Source organism: Cyprinodon variegatus, unplaced genomic scaffold, assembly GCF_000732505.1.
Source record: "Cyprinodon variegatus isolate N-32 unplaced genomic scaffold, C_variegatus-1.0 Scaffold403, whole genome shotgun sequence".
In the NCBI taxonomy this organism is placed as follows: domain Eukaryota; kingdom Metazoa; phylum Chordata; class Actinopteri; order Cyprinodontiformes; family Cyprinodontidae; genus Cyprinodon; species Cyprinodon variegatus.
The window spans coordinates 153,822-173,310 of record NW_015150856.1 but is presented as its reverse complement, the minus strand read 5'-3'; the positions used below and the strand labels follow the sequence as shown (position 1 = coordinate 173,310).

Here is a 19,489-nt window from a genome sequence, read left to right as displayed (position 1 = left end):
TTTTTCACCCTAAAAATGCAACTAAAGATCAGAAATACACGTTTCCCAACTTGGAATCATTTAAATTGTTCTTCAAACCTCAGCCACAGTGAACTTTTATGAGACATATGGGAAAGAAAGCAACATATGAAACAACAAACCACATGGGCATCTGGAGGAGGAACAAGAAACAGAATAATAAACAGACCAGGGTTTATTGTGCAAGGCTTGAGCACCCCTTAGACAGAGACAAAGAAAACAGCTACAAGAGAGACCGTAAATGTCTGCATCCCTGAAATGTGTTTTTGCAGAAAGTGATCCACTAGAGATGAAAAACATTCTGCAAAAGATATCGCTGCAAAGTGAATGAAGAGCTGCAATCCACCGTGCTGTCAACTAGTGAATGAGCTTAGGAAAACTCAACTAATCGAAACACATTACAGTTAATGACAACATAAGCCAATGTGCAGGTCTGCTGACCATCGTCCTGTCTGATGAATGTCTCCTTTCAGCTAATGGGAGAAGGGTGGGGAAGTCAGGAGGACTCAGGCAGCCTTAAGGGAAGGCTGCTTGAACAGGGCGGACAATGCTTAGCTGAAATGTAGTTTTTGTGGTTACATGGTGTTCCTGTAAAATGTCCCTGTGTAGTCACAGCAAACATCAGACAGAAGGAGGATTCCTGCTCTCGGGACTCTACACAGTAGGAAGTAAGACATCTGGGGAAGAGCAGGAGACGCAACATCTGACACGGTTTGGATGCAGGGTTCATTCAGATTGAAAAAGATATTCTAGTACATCTGTCTCCCGTTTTATATACGTTTTTTATGTTAAAGTGATTTTAGCCTCAGCCCCTGCAGCACCACAGCATGGTGCCCTTTGATCATGTGCTCTGTTCACATTGACGCTGAAGTGACAAAGCACAAAAGCTGAAAAGGTCCACAGGTCACAGCTGATAGATGTACAGCACTGAGGTGGAGAGACTTTAAACACAGGGCACACAAAGCAGACAGGCAGCAATGAAATTCAAAGGTCAGACCTATAGACTGAGCTCCACACCCAACTACAGCAGTATAGTATGAGATTTATCCATTAGCTGAATACCAGACAGTAGAGCTACACAACAGGAGGAAATATTTCCCCGACTAATTTCGGTATTTTCTAGCGTTGCACCAAGACAGAAACCAGTATCGGGCAGGGCCCCGATCCAGTACTATGTCAATACTGTGGGTGTTATTGGTATCGGCGAGTACCAACAAATAGGACACCGATACCCTTTTGGGAGACAAAAGTTTATTTAACTATTGTCACCCATTCTAAATAGGCAATAAAAAGTTCTACTGGATTCACTTTGTAATAGTTTTTCTTTCCCCTGCTTCACAAAGGTAGGCAGCAGCTTGAAAAAGCCATGATGGCAAAAAAAAAAATAAAAAATGGCATCGGCACATCACAAGCATTTTCCTCAATTCCATCTTTAACACTTTAGTTATACAATAATAATAAATAATTGGAGATATTTACCTCTGCGTTTAACCCATCCCCTTGGAGAGCAGTGGGCCGCCATTGTACAGTGCTCGGGGAGCAGTGTGGGGTTAAGGGTTTTGCTCAGGAACCCAGAGTGCAGGCTGTTGGGATCGAAACAGTTACTCTATCCCAGTAGAACAGGGGTCTGCAACTTTTTATATCCAAAGAGCCATTTTTTTCCCTGAGTCCAATCAAGTAAAATTTGTTTAGAGCTGCTAAATATAACATGACTTTGAAAAAAAAAAGAAACTTTTTTTTTTTAAATCTTGTATAGGTAATTAGTTGCCATCTTAAACAATTTGTGTATTTTTAGCTTTTAAAATAATATTGAAACACATAATTTCCTAGCTAATTCAAAGAAAAATGTCTCTAAAAACATATTTCTGGTTATTTCAATCCCACTCTTTTCTGTCTTATAAAAAAAACCTAAAGCTGTTAATACGGGTATTTATTATAATATATTATTTACCTCTTTATATACATTTAACGACTATTAAGAGCCACTGGAGAGGGTCCAAAGAGCCACATATGGCTCTGAAACCACAGGTTGCAGATCCCTGCACTGGGCCAACACTCGCCCCATATAAACCAAGTATATAAACATATACTTGGTGTTGGTTTCCACGGAAACAGGGCAAACATTATTTATCCGCTTGAATTAATGGTGCTTGAAATACAATAACTTCCCAGAGGTTGTATCCAAGCCTTCCACAGTGAAAACGAGATGACTGGTGCTGATATTCAAACACCAATATAGATTCAATGAATCCTGCAGCGCTACTAGAAACCAACATGAGCTTTAAGACAGTGCTTTATATAGAAAGATATAAAAAGATTCAGGTTTTGGGTATAAACAGCATCAAGAAAAATGTGTAAACTGGATAACTTAAATAGCCAGGATCAAAGAGAACACTTCCAATGTGTTGCAGTTTTTAATCTCCAAATCAAAACTTCTGATTCCATCAAATCAGAAAAACAGCAATGAATTTCAAAAGTAAAAACCTACAGAGGATCCACTTTATCTTTCAACTTGTTTGCATTATTCAGGATAAATAAATGACTTACACTGAGCTTTACAGGTCACTAATCAGATTAGTTTATGCAGCCCAACAAAATATGAGCGACAAAACGATTACATTCAATACACAGATAGCCTTAGCAAGCCTGCCATGCCACAGTGATTTGCCAATAATAAATACGCTGCACTGCAAATCTAATCTAGATATAGTCGTTGATCTAAGGAATCCAAAAGCTGCATCCTCTCACTCCCCTAAGTTAATTAGCATCTAATCAGATGTAAGTGATCATCAGAAAATCTGCTTTACCTCTTTAACTTGTAACCCTCGTCTACATGTCGGATTCATAGGACTAGGAGCAGCAGAGGAGATTTTCTAATTACAGTTTCAAGAATCTGCCAGAAGCTGTAGAACAAACTGCATTCTGTCACTAACATCAAGGCAACAGATGAACTGAGGTATGAGGTCTTTAATTCTTTACAATGAGAGTCTTACACTTAAAGTAATAATAAAGCTAATCTGCAGTTCTCAACTATTGATTTCACTCTTGGTAACAGTAATTATATCAACACTTCCAACCAAAGACTGTTAGTGGTAATCAGGCTTAATCTGTACACAAATTGGAGTTTTTATTAAATTTAATTCCGTAACTTATGTAGAAAAGGGAATAATTTGAGAGGATGTTTGAGTTTTAAGTTTAGAGATAAAAAAAAAAAAAATACAGGAGAAAGACTTTAAATGCATTAGGGGTTCTAAAGTTTCACAAATACATCTGAATATATCGTAGGATAGGGGTGTGGGGAAAAAATCATTTTGGCGATATATCGTGATTTTCGGCTGCCTGATATAATATTGATATTTCAGTTTCTGGTATCGATTTAAAAAAACAAACAAAATACCTTTAACTAAAACTGAGGGGAAGTGGGCTACCTCTGCACCGCCACTCTGTCAGATGACGCTATGGAGCCGTTTTGCTTTGCGAAGCTGCACCATATCTGTAGGGCCCTATAATTTCCGCGATCACGGAATCGCGGAATTGGCAAATTAACGCAGAATCTAATGTAAACGCGGAATTTCTACATTTGAAATGAAATTCTGTTTTTGTGTAGGAGAAGAACACGGCCACAAGGACATAACCCCTCCCGCTCACCCTCCTCCATCAAAACATTGAAAAAATGGCGAAGCGGCTCTCCACAGCTCCGCTTTCACCAAAAAATATGAGAAACAAGACGCTAAGCCCTGAGTACAGAGCCGAGCAGTTCCCTCGTGACTTTTACGTGTCAGGTAAACTATTGTTTTGCAACTTTTGTCAGCATTCCATTGATTGGAAGCACAAAAATACATACCAGTACATAAAATGGAAAAAAATTCATTTTCAAAAATTAAAACGGAAAAAACGGAATTTGGGAAAAAATGAAACAGATTTTATAGGGCCCTATATCTGTAGTGGAGGCACTCACAGTGGAAGACGTGGACTGACTCAGACCCCAAAATAACTAAATCATCAATATCTTCTGATGAACATACACAGCCCTGGCTTTTTTATCTATACATTTAAGTTTGATAGGAAAACAATATTGCAATATTTTGATAATGTCGTATCGAAACACCAATGGTGATACTCACCACATTACTAATACGCTCTAAAACAGGGATGTCACACTGGTTCCAGAAAGGGCTGTGTGGCTGCAGGTTTTCTTTCCAACCAAGCAATAGCACACCAGACTCCATTCATCTCCATTATGTCATCATGTTGACTAACTCAAGACTGGACTCACTTGATGAGATGACTGGAGTCTGGTGTGCTATTGCTTGGTTGGAAAGAAAACCTGCAGCCACACAGCCCTTTCTGGAACCAGTTTGACACCCCTGCTCTAAAATAAAAAAATAAAGCATTCTCTGGTGGTGAAAGGCGTCACAGTGATAAACACCGACCAATTGTGCAACAATTCCCATGACAAAGCAGGACTCTAACAAAGACAGGGGTTTCTGAGATGTCAGAGTGATGAGCTAACCACTGGAGAAAGACTGCACACCATCAATAAAGTGATGGCAGCACATAGGCTGTTATCCACATACTGCTTCATGCAATCCACTCACAGAGGAAAGATGAGGAGTAGCAAACAGAAGAGCACACTATATGTTTATTAGCAGTTTTTTTAGTGGTAAAAGAGAGAAAACTTGAGTACAATAAGTACAGAAAGGTTGGTTGGCTTAGAACTTGAAAAAAATTAAATAAAAGAAAGAATCTTTATTTTGTTGGATGACTCTCTTATTTTTCCATTTTCAAATTAGGTCAAATCTAAGACCGCTATAGAGCAAAGGTTAAACCGCGACTTAACATGAACTGCTCTCTCACCGCTTTGTGGTCTATTGCTGCGCTAAAGAGAAAACATGGTGTTAAAAGTGGAATAGAGAGAATAGGAGCCTAACTTCAACGTCTAAAGTTTGACATCGCTACTGTTAATCTTCCACCCATACCTTAAAAAAACCCCGACTATAAGTGTAAAAAACACGTTGATCTGTCAAATAAAGCCTGGAAATTAATACTATCATAGAATTAAAAAAAGTAGGGCTTTGAAAAGGCCATTAGCAGGATAACAGACCCTACGCCTTCCACTATATCTGCTTAATTATCTCTACATAGATGTAGCAGACAGGGGAAGTTTTTGTCTTTGTAAAGTAAGAAAAAAATTACAAAATGCACAATGTTATCAGCATGTTATCGAAATCTTATTAGCCTTTGGACTAAATAGTTGATATCAGCAATTCCACCAATGTAAAGCACCGATATCAAAGGCACTGCATTTGTAACCAAAAAAAGTGAGCAGAATATCTGCAGCACCAGCGAGTCACAAGCATCCAACTAAAGTCTGCCACTTGAGAAATACTGAAGGACATGAAAAGAAAAGGCTGGTGTGCATGTTTTTTTGTTTTAAGTTTCAGAAACAGATGCCCAAACCCAACAACAAATATTTCATTTGATCTAAAAGCACCAATTCTTTTAAAATCATTCATAATTTAAGGTATGGCCTTCAAGTTATAAAAGCACAACATCTCCAAAACAAAACGTTTGGATTTATCGTTGATTTCCAAACTATAAGCAGCTTTGGCACACAATACCGTAATAGAAAGAGTATCTTTTTAAATCAATCATTTCCTCTCTGCTTTTAGTATTAATGAAATAGTTCAGCTCTTAGGTTTCTTACACTTGAATGTTTGCACATAAAACTGAAATAAAAAATGCTGGACTTTCTTCATAAACTTTGATAGCAGAAACACTCACAGCAGTGTGTACTGACAGAATACTAAATTAAAGTTACATTTTAATATGCCGCCATAAGGATTAATTTATTTTATATGAACTAAGTATGAAAGATCTTCTTTAATAAAGCAAAAAAACAAAGTTGTTCATAGTTTAAAAAATAAAGACTTATTCAAACTTTGCTGGCCATGACAACAACATTGATCCATACAGATTTAAACTCAGTTGATTTCATCTGCTTATGGTCAAAGAAAAGGTTTATTTTTGTTACTTTTTTATCGGTTTAGTCATTCCTTAAGTTTTTCACCTCAGAATCCCTCGGAAGAAGAAGGGTTGCTTATGAAAAGCTTTCATGAAAAAAGTTATTTGGTACAAACTTGCACAACACTTAAGTCGTAAGTCTTTGTTATAGACAGAGGCGTCAAAAGTATTAAAGTTTATTACTCAAGTAGAATTAGAAATCCTACTGTAAAAACACTAATAGTATCAACTGAAACGTTTTACTCAAGTAAAAGTTTAAAAGTACCATTTTTAAAACTACTTAAAAGCATAAAAGTTAACATAATGCAGGAAAAAACATTATGGACAGATTCTTTACCGCACTACTCTATTAAAAGAACAATTTTATACAATTCTGGATGATAACTTCCTTATACTTTCGTAGTTTTATAACTAATGTTAAAACTTTTGATCATCTGGAAAAACTATCTATTTTGGTATGTGGTGCAGCTCTGAGTCCAAACACAAAGAAATTGATTGTCTGGATAAAAAAATATATATATTTTAATGGTTTTTATTTCTTTTTTTAATTCCAACCAGCCCTAACGAAAATGAGCTTAAATGAAACAAAACATTTTTAAAATGTAAGGAGTTGAAGCAAAAATGTGTCTAAAAATAATTACTTAAATTAAGTAACGAAGTATAGATAGCCAAAATTTCTACTTAAATAAGGTAACAAAGTATTTGTAATTTATTACTGGACACCTCTGGTTTTAGAGGACATTTCAATCTAGCTGTTATAGTAGATTGTAAACATCATTTGAATTCTAATGCTGCCCATCCCCATTTTCACAAACTTGGAAAAAAAACCATATACCATAGGCATGTTATGAAATCAAATGCTTCTCCATCCTCTTAACCTTGTAGGCTAAATCTGGATGTCTCCCTGAATCTGGTCAAATAAGGGGAAATACAGCCACTCAAGACCCAAACGATTGAGATAAGTGATTTGTTTGCAACCAGGGGTGGATTTAGGAAATTTAGGGCCCTAGGCAAAGACGAGAACACAACACATAAAACAGAACAGACATACATTATTAGTTCTACGTTTTGTACCCCTCTTCTTTTCCATTTTCTTGTTCTTTTCCTCTCTATTTTTTGTACTCAGCTGACTTCTCATGCTGTCTCCAAAGGAATGAAGGATTTTTTTTCAAGCACTAAACTCACTTAGCCGATTGCTCCTTCCTTTGTTTGTAAAAAGGTGACGGCAAAATTAAATAACAGAGTCCTTCTTTTCACTGTAGACAAGCCATGATCTGCTTATCTGTTCTCCATTTTTCATTTGGATGAAATAATAGCTGCATGAATCATGACAGCAGACAAGATAGAGAAGAGCAGGAGGCGGCGTTACAAATCTACTGGCTCTGGAGAGCAGAGTTCGCTGCTTCTATATGTTGTCACCAAAGTCTCCAGTAGCAGAAAAAAAGTCGCTAGATTTGGCACTTTGAAATAAAAGTGTTAGAGGTGTCTGAAAAGTAGCTAAATATGGCAACTAAAGCTGGAAGTTGGCAAAACTGCTCTTTACACCGTTTGTTTTCAACTGTTTTGCTGCTGTCTGTTTGGACCTCTCTGAACATCTGGAGCAAATGGACTGATCCAGTGTGGTGAGCTGAGGGGGGGGGCTGAGACACTTAATATTATAAGCGTTCTGATGGCATTTTAGCGAAAGGATTTTCATCAAAAACATAATGTGCACAAATAAGGAATAGTTGTATTAACCATACATGTAAACAAAGTTTTATGGGGCCCCAAGGAACTTGGCATCCGAGACTCAAACCCCCCTAATCCAAGCTGTCATCTACCACAAGCATCCCAGATGTGATACTAATACTTACTCAAAGGTGAAAAACAGCCCACAGGTTACAAGGATGAGGACCAGTGTGAGGTAGAAAACCCCAGTCTGTTTGGCCATCATAATCCTTCCATCACAGTAAAATTTATTCCGCCCCGGGAAGGCCTCCCATTTCTTCCTCTTTGGGCTCCTCTTCTTGTGCGGGGTCTCCATCGGCGTAGAGCTGCGAGTGCTAATCTGACTGTACTCGCACTCTCTCATGGACTCCCCAATATGCATCAATTTCAGCGGTTAAAACAAAACAAAAATAAATCCAGAGCCAGGGCTGCCTCTGTAGAAGAGAGAAAAACAATAAGTTTAGTTCAAATTACAGAAAAGAATGAGAGTAAAGTTTGAGTGAAGCTTACTTCCTGTTATTAACAAATATCTGTGCTAACCTGAACGTTAAAGTTTAGCTTTCAGTGTCTCCTTGACAGTTAATAAGAGCAATATTAGTAAAAACAACTGAAGAAAACCTAACATTAAGTAATAAATTATGTATTTCTAAAGTTTACCATGTATTTCAGTAGAAAGCGAGCTTGCTAGGTCCACCCAACTGAATAAATAAAGTCTAGCTAACAGGCTAATGTGGCTAACAAGTTAAGAATATAGATTTAAGTTTATAGAAGCTGGTGCTTTTCATATTAGCGCCATTTCAGTTCAAAATTGACTAAAAGCTTTCAATAAACTCTTTGGATTTTGTTTTTTCGGCTAAAAAAGGGGGAAATTACAAGGTTTTAGTTTAGTTTTCGGCGGCGCTGTCAACCACGGATCATTAACAGACAGCGAGGCGTCGCATCCCGGCTGCCCGCTGAATCGATGCCTTACCCGGCGGGGGAAAGTGACATTGGCCGCCGTCGGTAGGGGTGTCGTCTCCTAGCTTCTCTCGTCGTTATCCCGGTTTGTTTCGAGCCGAAGCGAGGGAGACCATTTTTGGAAGTTTAGGGGTGAACGGATGAGTTGAAAATGATCTCGTCACAGGGGGAGAACTTCTCGTCTTTTTTTTTTTTTTTTTTTTCTGAAAGGGGAAGGAAAATCCAGAGAAAGCGCCCTCAGAGGAGCTCCAGCATCCTGCACGTCAGTCAGGAAAGACGAGTCAATCAAGAGCTAGCAGCCATATGGCAGAGCGGCTCATGCCAGGATCGAAGAGACAGCGTCATAAATGCGTGTCTTCTTGAAAATTTAATCGAAGGGGCGGAAAAGTTTCAGCTTCCACGGGAAAGCGTCTTGACAGGACAGGAGGGTCCTCCACCCTCCATCAATCCCCCGTCCTCACACAGCGATGCCAGCCTCGCAAACAACAAACATGAAGAGGGGAGCAGAGAGCAGCTCCGCCGCCTGCTCCTCCCCCTTCAGCCGAGGCTGAAACCAGGAGCTGCAGAGACAGGAAGCTCCGTTTAAAGGGTTCCCAAACCGGGGTGCGGGGACCATAGAGGGTCCACCCAAGGCAATGGTGTAACAACACAACTTTCGCTAAGTTCACACTGCAGCCTGAAGTGACACAAATCAGATTTTTTTGCCCATATGCAACCTGGATCTGACCTTTTACTGGCAGTCTGAACAGCACACAATTTTTTCCAATCGGACCCAGGCTGCTTGGCTATGTGGTCCCGAATCCAATACGAATCGGATCTTTTTAAATGCGACCTGTGTCTGAACGGCCAGGTCGGAGTCATCCGACCTGAACGTCATTAATACTTTCAGACAAAGGTCACTATTCTGCGTCTTGTTAGGCAGAAGCAGCAAGAAAAACAACAACCATGGCAGATGATGATGCGGAGAGCAGTATTTATGTTTAAACATATTGAAAAGAACGAGTTTTTATGGTTGGAAAAGACTGTTGGGGTATAAATACGGTCCAGTCAGTTAATGTAGGGTCAGATGGGTATTAGAGTAGTTTTTTGGACCATTACATCTGCAAAGACATGTAATAGTCCACATTTGTGTAGGGGGGCAACCAGGTGTCAGTGACGGGGCCCCTAAGAGGTCGGGGACCCCTAAGCAACTGCAGTCTCTGCTTACTGATAGTTACAGCATTGACCCAAGGAGAGATATGTGCTGCAGTGGTGTCAAAAGAACACACATTTGTTACTTAAAGGGGAACGCCGTTTTTTTTGTTTTGTTTTTTTTTTTACATGAGGCCCTTGATTTTACATTATTGCATCATGTTCTACTCACCCATATGAGTTTTGTGTCATGTGGAGCTATTCTGAAGATATTCCATGAGGTTATATCGAAGTAACGTCTTCCTTTGGGCGATCGACTTGAAGGCACAAACTAAACTGTTCATAATTTATCATTTATGGTAAGCCAGCATTCATAACATGTAGGCAAATCACTGTCCCCAAGATATCCGGGGTTATATTTTTTATATTTATATTTTTAAAAAGCAAAGCGGAGTGTGTGTGCCGTCATCTACGCACCTGTCATTCATTCTTCCTGTCCGCTGAACTGCTGCTAGTTTTACTCACATGCCTGGAAGATGTCTAGTGCTACTATCACAGATGAGCTCGCTCTTGAAATGGAATTGAACGATTCAGATTAGCTAGCCGAATATATAAGAGGTAGAGGGTAGCCACCTGTGGCCCGGGCTGCCTGTCACAACTCCAGTCCGGATGAGTGATGTAATACATATATGATGTAATAATGTAAAAATAAGGGCCCAATGTAAAAAAAAAAAAAAAAAACGGCGTTCCCCTTTAAAGGAGAAGTTCACTTTTTAACACTTTAAGCCCATTTTCTGTAGTGTCCAGGATGAAATCGAATGATCGACACCAAAATTTTGACAATTGGTCCTGTCTCTGCTTTTTGGCTCATTTAGAATCACCCCCTGGCTGCTTTAGAATGGCTAGCATAGTGCATGTCCGATAATGTCCTTAAAACAACCTTAAACGTTCTTTTTTAAAATATGCTACTCACCGGGTCGTCAGCGCTGTTCAATGACGTTCCAAAAAAAGTTTCGTGAAGAAAAAACGTTCCTGTAGTGTTTTATTTAGCATTTTGTAAATCCCATTGAGTTCTGTTGGAATAGTCAATATTCCCCTGCCACCGGAAATGGAAATGGGGCCTGTTTACACAGTTGTAGTCTTTTCGCTTCACTCTGTGTACTCCGACGTCGAGGTGCTAACGTCTCTGTTAAACACTTTAAAAAACTCTGAAAATGGAATACGAAAGGTGGATTCTTGATTCTCGACGTCGGAGTACACAGAGTGAACCGAAAAGACTACAACTGTGTAAACAGGCCCCATTTCCGTTTCCGGTGGCAGGGGAATATTGACTATTCCAACAGAACTCAATGGGATTTACAAAATGCTAAATAAAACACTACAGGAACGTTTTTTCTTTACGAAACTTTTTTTGGAACGTCATTGAACAGCGCTGACGTTTAAGGTTGTTTTAAGGACATTATCGGACATGCTCTATGGAAGCCATTCTAAAGCAGCCAGGGGTGGATTCTGCATGAGCCAAAAAGCAGAGACAGGAGCAATTGTCAAAATTTTGGTGTCGATCATTCGATTTCATCCTGGACACTACAGAAAATGGGCTTAAAGTGTTAAAAAGTGAACTTCTCCTTTAAGTAGAAGTATAGATACTGCAGTTTAAAAACACTGGTAAAAGTTGAAGTATCAACTTGACCTCTTTACTCAAGTAAAAGTGAAAAAGTATGTGCTCCAAAAACTACTTAAAGTGGAGGTCTTCAACAGGGGGTCCGCAACCCCTTGGGGGTCCACGGAGGTACTGCATGGGGGTTTCAAAAGTTTTCATTGATGAATTTTTTTTATATTCCCCCCTGCAATATTTTCCAGTAATTGAAATGTCTTTAAATACACATTAACATGAATTCAACACACTGTAGTAAACAGATAAGTGGAGGCAGAAGACGTCTTTCAGTCATCAATGCACACATTCAGCGACACGCAGGAGCTCTTTCAACACCGTTTCATTCACAACACCTGTCCCATCAATGAGGAATCAGAATCGGAAATACTTTAATAATCCCAGGGAGAAATTACTTTATTACATTACTCCGTCTGTAACTAAAGGACCAGTTTGAAATAACACAATTTCATACCATATATATATAATTAGGGGGTCTCCTCTCCATCTCACCATCAGTTTGTGGGTCCTTGGCCTGGAAAACGTTGAAGAACCCTGACTTAAAGTATAAAAGTATAAGTAACCTTTAAAAAAACAGCCAGATGCCACTATATGAATTGAAAGCTCAATTTTTCGACTAAATCCTTTGAGATAGGGCCACGGATGGTCTTGTTGGTCTCCGTCTCCCGATGCACTCTCCCCTGTGTAACCTTTCAGACATTTCAACATCTTTCTCTGAATCCAACATTGTTGCATGTCATAGACAATTCGAGTTTGCAGTTTGAAGAACACCTGCTTGCTTCTGATGATTTCCTTTAGCTAACCAATGATTGTTTGCGTTCTATGACTCATCCAATTATACAGTTTTTCACTATATGTGGATGGAGCCAATGATCTGCAGTGGATTCCCACAAGACAGGAAATAAATATTTATAAACATTAAACCGAAGCCAAGAGTAACGAGTGACCTTTGTTTTAAAAAGCCAAGGAAAGTACAGATACTTGTGTGAAAATATAATGAGTAGAAGTCAGAAGTAGGAAGAAAAATAAGTAATGGAGTAAAGTATAGATACCTAAAAAGTGTACTTAAGTAGAGTAACAAAGTATTTGTACTTCATTACTTGACACCTCTGATATGCTGTGTTCTAATTTATGTGCTGCGTCTTCTAAGGTCCCGGTCTACCTGGACTGGATATTCGAAGTCCTTGAAAATAGGAGACCGGAAGAGTTTTGGCTGTGGATTCAAACAGGTCCGGCCTTTAGCAATTTTTACCACTGCAAAACACTGAACTATTCAAAACTATTTATTTTTAATTTTATCTTTCTTTTTTTATTTTAAAGTAAACAAAGACTACACTCATGAGAATCCAGAGGAGTCAAGGAATAAAGATGACAACCACATGGGGCGGCATGAACAAATAAAAGAAAATGTAATGATAGAAACCTTACCTTAGTTAAATAAATTGCGGCTGTCATTTTTGCACATCTCTGATGTTGCTGCTATTTCTGCTATAACGCTATTTCATTTGAATTTCATTTTGAATTGAAAAAGCTTCCTGGATGGGAAGCAAAACATCTTCAAACTTGGAAACAAAGTCAAGTGGATTGTTTTTTAACCTTTTTGGAATCAACTCAACATCATTCCCCCCATATGCAAAATAACACTCAATGTTTACTAATTAACTGACGCAACATTACCCATTGTTATTTGCTTCAACTCTATCAGGTTTCTTTTAAATACAGAAACATTTTAAATGGTTTTAATTGAATGTTCAGGCTGTTTAGAAATACATCTTTCCATCACATTTTATATCTGTTCCTTTTAAGTTGTATTTGTGTTCTCCTTTTGAAAGACTGTTTTTAATTTTGTTTTGACAGACAGTTTTTCTTTGTAATCAGTTTTGCGTTGAGTCGTTGCAAATTATTTTTTACAATGAACAGAGGTGATAATACACCACTTTATGAGACCCCCAGACCCTTGAATAAAATAATCTATATTATACAATATGAAATACAAGATTTAAAACTAACAACAGTAATCGGCAGGATATATATATATTTTTTTGATTAAAAGAAGCTATCCATGTGAGCGTGATCAAAAAGCAAAAGGGTTTTTGTCATAATTGATTAATTAGTCTAAAAGGTTAACAAGAAATCCAAGATACTTTTAAGGTATTAATAGATGATGCCATAGAATGCTCCACCAACCATCTACAGTTACTATTAGAGGGCTAATTTTGGTTTGATTTTGCTCCTTCAGCTGCGCCTGTTAAAATGATGGTCACCAGGAAGCAAGATCATTGAATAACTAGAAAGAGACAAAATTGTTCAATAAAAGGGGCTCTGTGTTTGTCTTATTTGCAGAGTTTCTCTGAAAACAAGTATGCAGTGTTGCTAGGATATAACTCATGCTCTGCTGGTCCGTCAGTTTCAGGTTCCCAATGAATCAGTTTCCTGTTCAGCTTCGGAATGCCTTACCAGCCTACATTCACTGTGCTTTCTGTCCTCTTTCCAACACCTACATAGACACTGTCACATTTGCCCACCTCCTTATTTTTTTTTTCCGAAGTCACCCAGGCAGTCCACCTCATTCTCTCCCACAGCTCTGCAGTTATCCATGGTCCCTGTAGAAAAGTCTGGCAGCTATTCATTTAATCTGAAAAAGCTTTGTTATACAGAGTAAACTAGCAAGCAAATTTGAAGTAATTACAAATTAAATCTAGTTTTTATTTCTTTGTTATTTGAGCGTGCAAATATGTACAAAAGCATGCAAAACTTAGAAGCTCAGAAGCTACAAGAGTTTAAATGTAAGCATATAAGACATTCATCTGCAGCACATAACTGACAAGTGAAAGTTGATATTATCAGTCAGTAGTCTAGTTTAAAAAAAAAAAAAAAGAAAGAAGGGGGATGGTGTAATTTTTTTTTTTGGAAGCACACATAGCCTTATTAATATAGTTTATTAACCTAAAGCAATATGCATGGTATGGTTGTTACATGTGAGGTACGCTGGTCATTGACCTTGACCAAGGCACCTTACAGTACGCCCCTACTGTACATAGTTAGGGACAAATGCAGAGGACAAACTTCCCTCTGGGATCAACTTTATAGTCATGATAGGCCACTTCTTTGATTTTATTTATCCTGAGCTATCTCTATAGTTATGCTGCTATAGGCTTAGACTTCTGGAGGACATAGGGATCCCCATTTCATCATCATGGCCGCTCACACTGATCCTGGTTCTGCTGGAGATTTCTTCCTGTTAAAATGGAGTTTTTCTTCTCCACTGTCACTACAAGCATGCTTAGTGCGAGGGATTGCCTTCAAGTCAATGAGTCGATGCAATCAGCTGGTTGCACCAAATATTGAAATGGCAATATTATTGCCATTACTGTTAATATGTAGTAGAAATGTTACACATTCAGTAATAAAATGTAACAAGGGATGGTATGGGGGATGCTCATTTGAAACGGGGGATGATTTTTAAGATTTTTTTTAGGAAGGGATATGCCATCCTCCCTCATCCCCCCTAAACTCAAGTAAAAAATTGAGAATACCTTGCAGGGTACACTATAAATCAGAGAAATCTTACATCTTAGACAGGAATTTAACCCTGTTCATGATGTATTTTTAGCTTTTAATTTAATTTATTTTTTAGCTGTCATCCATCAGTTAATAAAAGCAAATATTCAAATAATTTGGTAATAGGCTCAGCTAAATTTACAAACCACACAAATGCTGCTTATGATCATGAATCTGCATGGAGAACCAGTCAGATATTTACTGGTAGGAGTGTGAAGCAAAAAGTCAAAATTGCAACAATTAGAGCCAAACCTTCTAAAGGTTTGAATATGTAAAAGAACGTGCAAACATGGTAGCATGCGTAAAGCTGATGTACTAACCAAAGTAAACAAGGGGTTTGTGTTTCTAAAATAAAAGAAGCAGCAGGCACAAAGATTTAGAGTGACCCACCAAACAACAGGTGTCATTAAGACGCTGGTTTTTAGGCTAAATCTGCTCAGTCTGTCATAGTGTTGATTTAGTCCAGAAATAGCCTAGTTAATGAAAATTGGGCTGTGTTTGGTTGGTCTGATTTTCCAATAATAGAGTGAAAATTACGGCTTTTCCCCTTTCACTTACGAACTAAATGTTGAAGTTGTTGGGACGCAAATCAAGTTGTCTTTTCAATGTCTTTTCAACCAATTTTTGCTGAGTGGGCAGCGCCTTAAGTAATACTTGAAGTGTTTGAGTCCGGCTGTATAAGCAGACCAACATACCTTAGCTTCTGTTTCATCAGTTTTGAAATGAAGGGTTTGCAGTTTCTCCATCTAGTGTATATTTAGCTCGTTTGAAAGTCAGGTGCAAACTTGCCTGGAAAAATGTCTGCAAGCGTTGTGGTGAAAAGGAGGCAAAGGTGCAATTACAGACAAGAGAGAGAGAATAATAAGTCTGTGTCCACATATTTAAACAGTATTAAAACAGAAGAGAAAAATCGTCGATTAAGCAAAGCTAATTGTTGCCCTCAAACACTGCATATTCTTTAGTCTGATTTATCGTTCCAGGTCACCTACAGAGGCATCTCCCAGTTTTTTCCTTTGCTGCTCAGCAGCTGACTTTGTGGTTTGCTCTGAAACTCTACACATGTTGGGGTTTACTTTTAAGCAAACATTACTTTGGAGCAAATTGCTTTTTTACAGAATCTAATTCATGCAACAAATTGTAGCACTGATGGATATGATAGTGCTATTTTCATATTTCTGTGTACTGATCAGTGTTATTTATTAAATAAATAGCTTCCCTCTGTATGTCTACTGCTCACACATCTGTGGTGCTTAAAACAAACTACTTTAACCCGTCTTCCTTGTTATTCAGGTTAAGGAATGATGATCGCTGGTGATAAAATAATGTAACAGTTTTGTGTTTTGTTTTGCTTTTTTGTTTTGTCATTTGAGGACTTCTGCTGGTAAACCAACCCCTTTTCACCTTCTTTTTTTAAACAAAACACTTTAATATTACCCTTAAATAGGACACACAAGTTCCTAATTTAAATAGAGCAGAATTTTGCAACTGTTATCTGTTAGTCATTGTAGATCGCTTGCAACACACCACTTATTGCACATGAAATGTTTTATTTTCACAATTTAGCTCTCACCATTTAGGACTTTGCAGATCAGAGCTTAGTCTGTTTAAAAGCTTTAGAAGCTCTTGATGGTTGCTAATGATCACCTGGCCCTTCATACTAATGCTTTTAGACTGAGATTTGTTAAGCAGTGTCAGGTTAATGGCAGTAGAAGTGTTTTCCATGCACATGCATCAAGCTCAGTGCAGGAACACAAGTGTAAAATGTTTTTCAAGGCCGTATCACAAGTAAGTTAATCAGCTCTTGGTGAACACATGACTGCAACCATTTTACTTTATTATATAGGGAGATCAGCCTCTTCTTTTTATCTAAAACATTGTCCCCAAGCAGGTTAGCTTCTGGACTTGGCGGACCTGTCTTCCTTACAGCCACCTCATCTATCCTGTCAGAGCTCTATGACTCAGCCTTTCATAGCAGAACAGTAAGGGTAGTTTTCCACGTATCATTGGCTTCCAAGACTTCATAACAACACAGGAACTCACATTATACAATATACTTCTTTTTTATGTGCAGATACACACAAGAGAAAATAGTACAGGTTGTCCAAACAGATGCCCGGAAGCAAAGACATAATTTATTTTTCTCCACATTGTAAATCAACCCTCAAATTAGCTCTAAATTTAGTAGAAAGAGTCTGCAAATTGTGATTAAAGGAGGATAAGTGATTGCAAGCCTTTTTAATCTAGCAGCCTGACTAGATCACAGCCTGTGAGCAGACTTTACATCGTTCGCATGGCCAGCAGCAAAAATATTAAAGTATCATTAAAAGGCAGCTTTAAATTAGCTTGACTTGATGTCTGTATCTCCCTGGGCTTAGGGAGAGCAATCTGTAGATGCCAACCTCCAACAAAAGCAGGAGACATTTCTAAGAAAATGTATAACTTTATGATAAAATGAGCATTTTCCCAAAATATTAGGATATTTGAACATTAAAGCGCTGTGTATCATTAGCAATATAAGCTGATGTGAGGGTCAGATAACAATTAAGTTACCTTGCAGAAGTATTCCTGTCCATTGAACACGTTTTGTAACCAAAAATCACACATACATCTATGTGTATGTTTTTTTTTTGTTATTTTATGTAACAGACAGTCATGAAGTAGAGCAGCATATACTTTTGATGTGAAGGAAAGAGCATTTAAAAGCTTTAGGGTTCATTTTTATTCTAAGGTGTTTAACTGCCTTTATTCACTTTAAATAAAATAAAATTTGTAATTACTTTAGGTTTCAAAACACTATAAATTATATAAAGATGCTTATAAAAGCAGCTATTCAATCTAGTCTATCAGCCATTTTAATATTTAAATATTCTTATTATATATTATTATTATATTATAATATATATATTATATATTAATAAATATTATGTTATAAAATATAATATTTTGTGTATATCTTTCTGAATGTTCATTTTTTCCTACTTGAAGATGAATCAATTTCATGTATTTGTCAACTACAAATCTGTCTTCTTCCACCCAGCCTGATCAACCTTAATGTTCCTGCTGAATAAATCATTCCCCCAGCATGATGCTGCCACTGCTTTTTCAGAATGAGCATGGTTTGTACAAGAACATTTTGTACAAGAACATTTTCCACCACATCTTTTTATATAAGTTAAAGAATTTATTTTAAGTTGACGAGGGAATCTTCCAACACATTTACTGTGTCCCTGATATAGCCTTCAGGTAGGTGGAAAGTTTAGATTTAGCTAAAAGAAAAATAAAATGTGGAGAATAAACGTCTTGCCTTAATTCAGATTTTATATATCAATACAAAAAACAACAATCCAGATGAATCCTTTAGTTTTAACTTCATAGTTTGCATGACTATGTGCTAATTTATCACTAAAAACTCCCTCAAAGCACAATGGATTGTTTTACTCATGGCTGTGATTGTTTTACTAGTTATCTGATTTAATTAAATAGATTCATTATGAGACTGAACTGAGTCTTTTGTTTGCTCTAACCATGAGGATTACGATCATTCCACTCTGTTCTAAGAAGGATATCTAAATTAGAATAGAAACAGCTCTGTTGTTATATTTATAGTGCAACTCATTGCCATGAACATTCTAACCAAGTTTTAATGAAACTTGACCACAAAAATATCATCTTTTTCATTTCTGCAGCAAAAGCTGGATTAACCATGACAACAGAGCAAATTAAAGTACTGTAATTAAAGTAGCATAACAGGACCATGAAGCTTATTATTAATATCCAGATTGTTTGAGTCGATTAAGATTAGCAGTTCTATTCATGCGGATGATTGAAAAAAAAAAAAAAAACCATTCCAAAAAAACACAACTACTTATTTAAGATAGAGGCTGAAAAGGGAAAATCATTAAGTTTTTTTTTCCGATGCGCCCACCACATATCTGTGTTGCTTTTCTTAAGAAAAACTATTAAAATTATACAATTAAATCAAGTTGTATGCTGAAAAAAATGATTCAGTATGGTTAATATTATCATCATTATTCTTACAGTGCCTTACAAAATGTATTTATCTTCTTAGAGCATTTTCTTGTTAAATGATCAAACTTCAACCTTTTTAATCAAATATCATTTGTGATATACCTTCTGTGAAATACAAATTGAAATAAAGATAATTTATTACAGTATTTTTAAAATTTATTATAGAGAATAAATCTGAATGGTTGAATTTACATGTTTTTTTTTAGCACATAAGAGGCCAACATCGAAGGAACATTTTTGCTGAAACTTAAATATTTGGGGCTTATTGTGTCAGTATATAGAAAATCTTTCCTCATAATTTCAATAAACGTTTGGTCTGGGCTTTTAATGTTGCATTTTCAATTCAATTCAGTTTATTTATATTTATTTATTTTAACATTAATAAGTTTT

The 19,489-nt window shown here is 37.3% G+C and overlaps 1 protein-coding gene across 4 annotated transcripts in view; it reads right to left on the bottom strand.

Annotated features, from left to right (window-relative positions):
• Nucleotides 1-9,229, bottom strand: part of zdhhc14 (zinc finger, DHHC-type containing 14) — a 53,676-nt gene extending 44,447 nt beyond the window's left edge. For 3 of the 4 annotated variants that reach the window (XM_015387807.1, XM_015387806.1, XM_015387808.1), the window contains exons 1-2: nucleotides 8,720-9,228; nucleotides 7,896-8,183 (exon numbers count right to left, since the gene is read on the bottom strand). In XM_015387807.1, coding sequence (XP_015243293.1) covers nucleotides 7,896-8,131 — 236 coding nt within the window. In that variant the 5' untranslated portion in view covers nucleotides 8,132-8,183; nucleotides 8,720-9,228. Of the gene's footprint in view, nucleotides 1-7,895; nucleotides 8,184-8,719 lie in introns of all 4 variants that reach the window. The other variant, XM_015387805.1, reaches the window with a different exon arrangement.
• Between the last annotated feature and the right edge of the window lie 10,260 nt (nucleotides 9,230-19,489).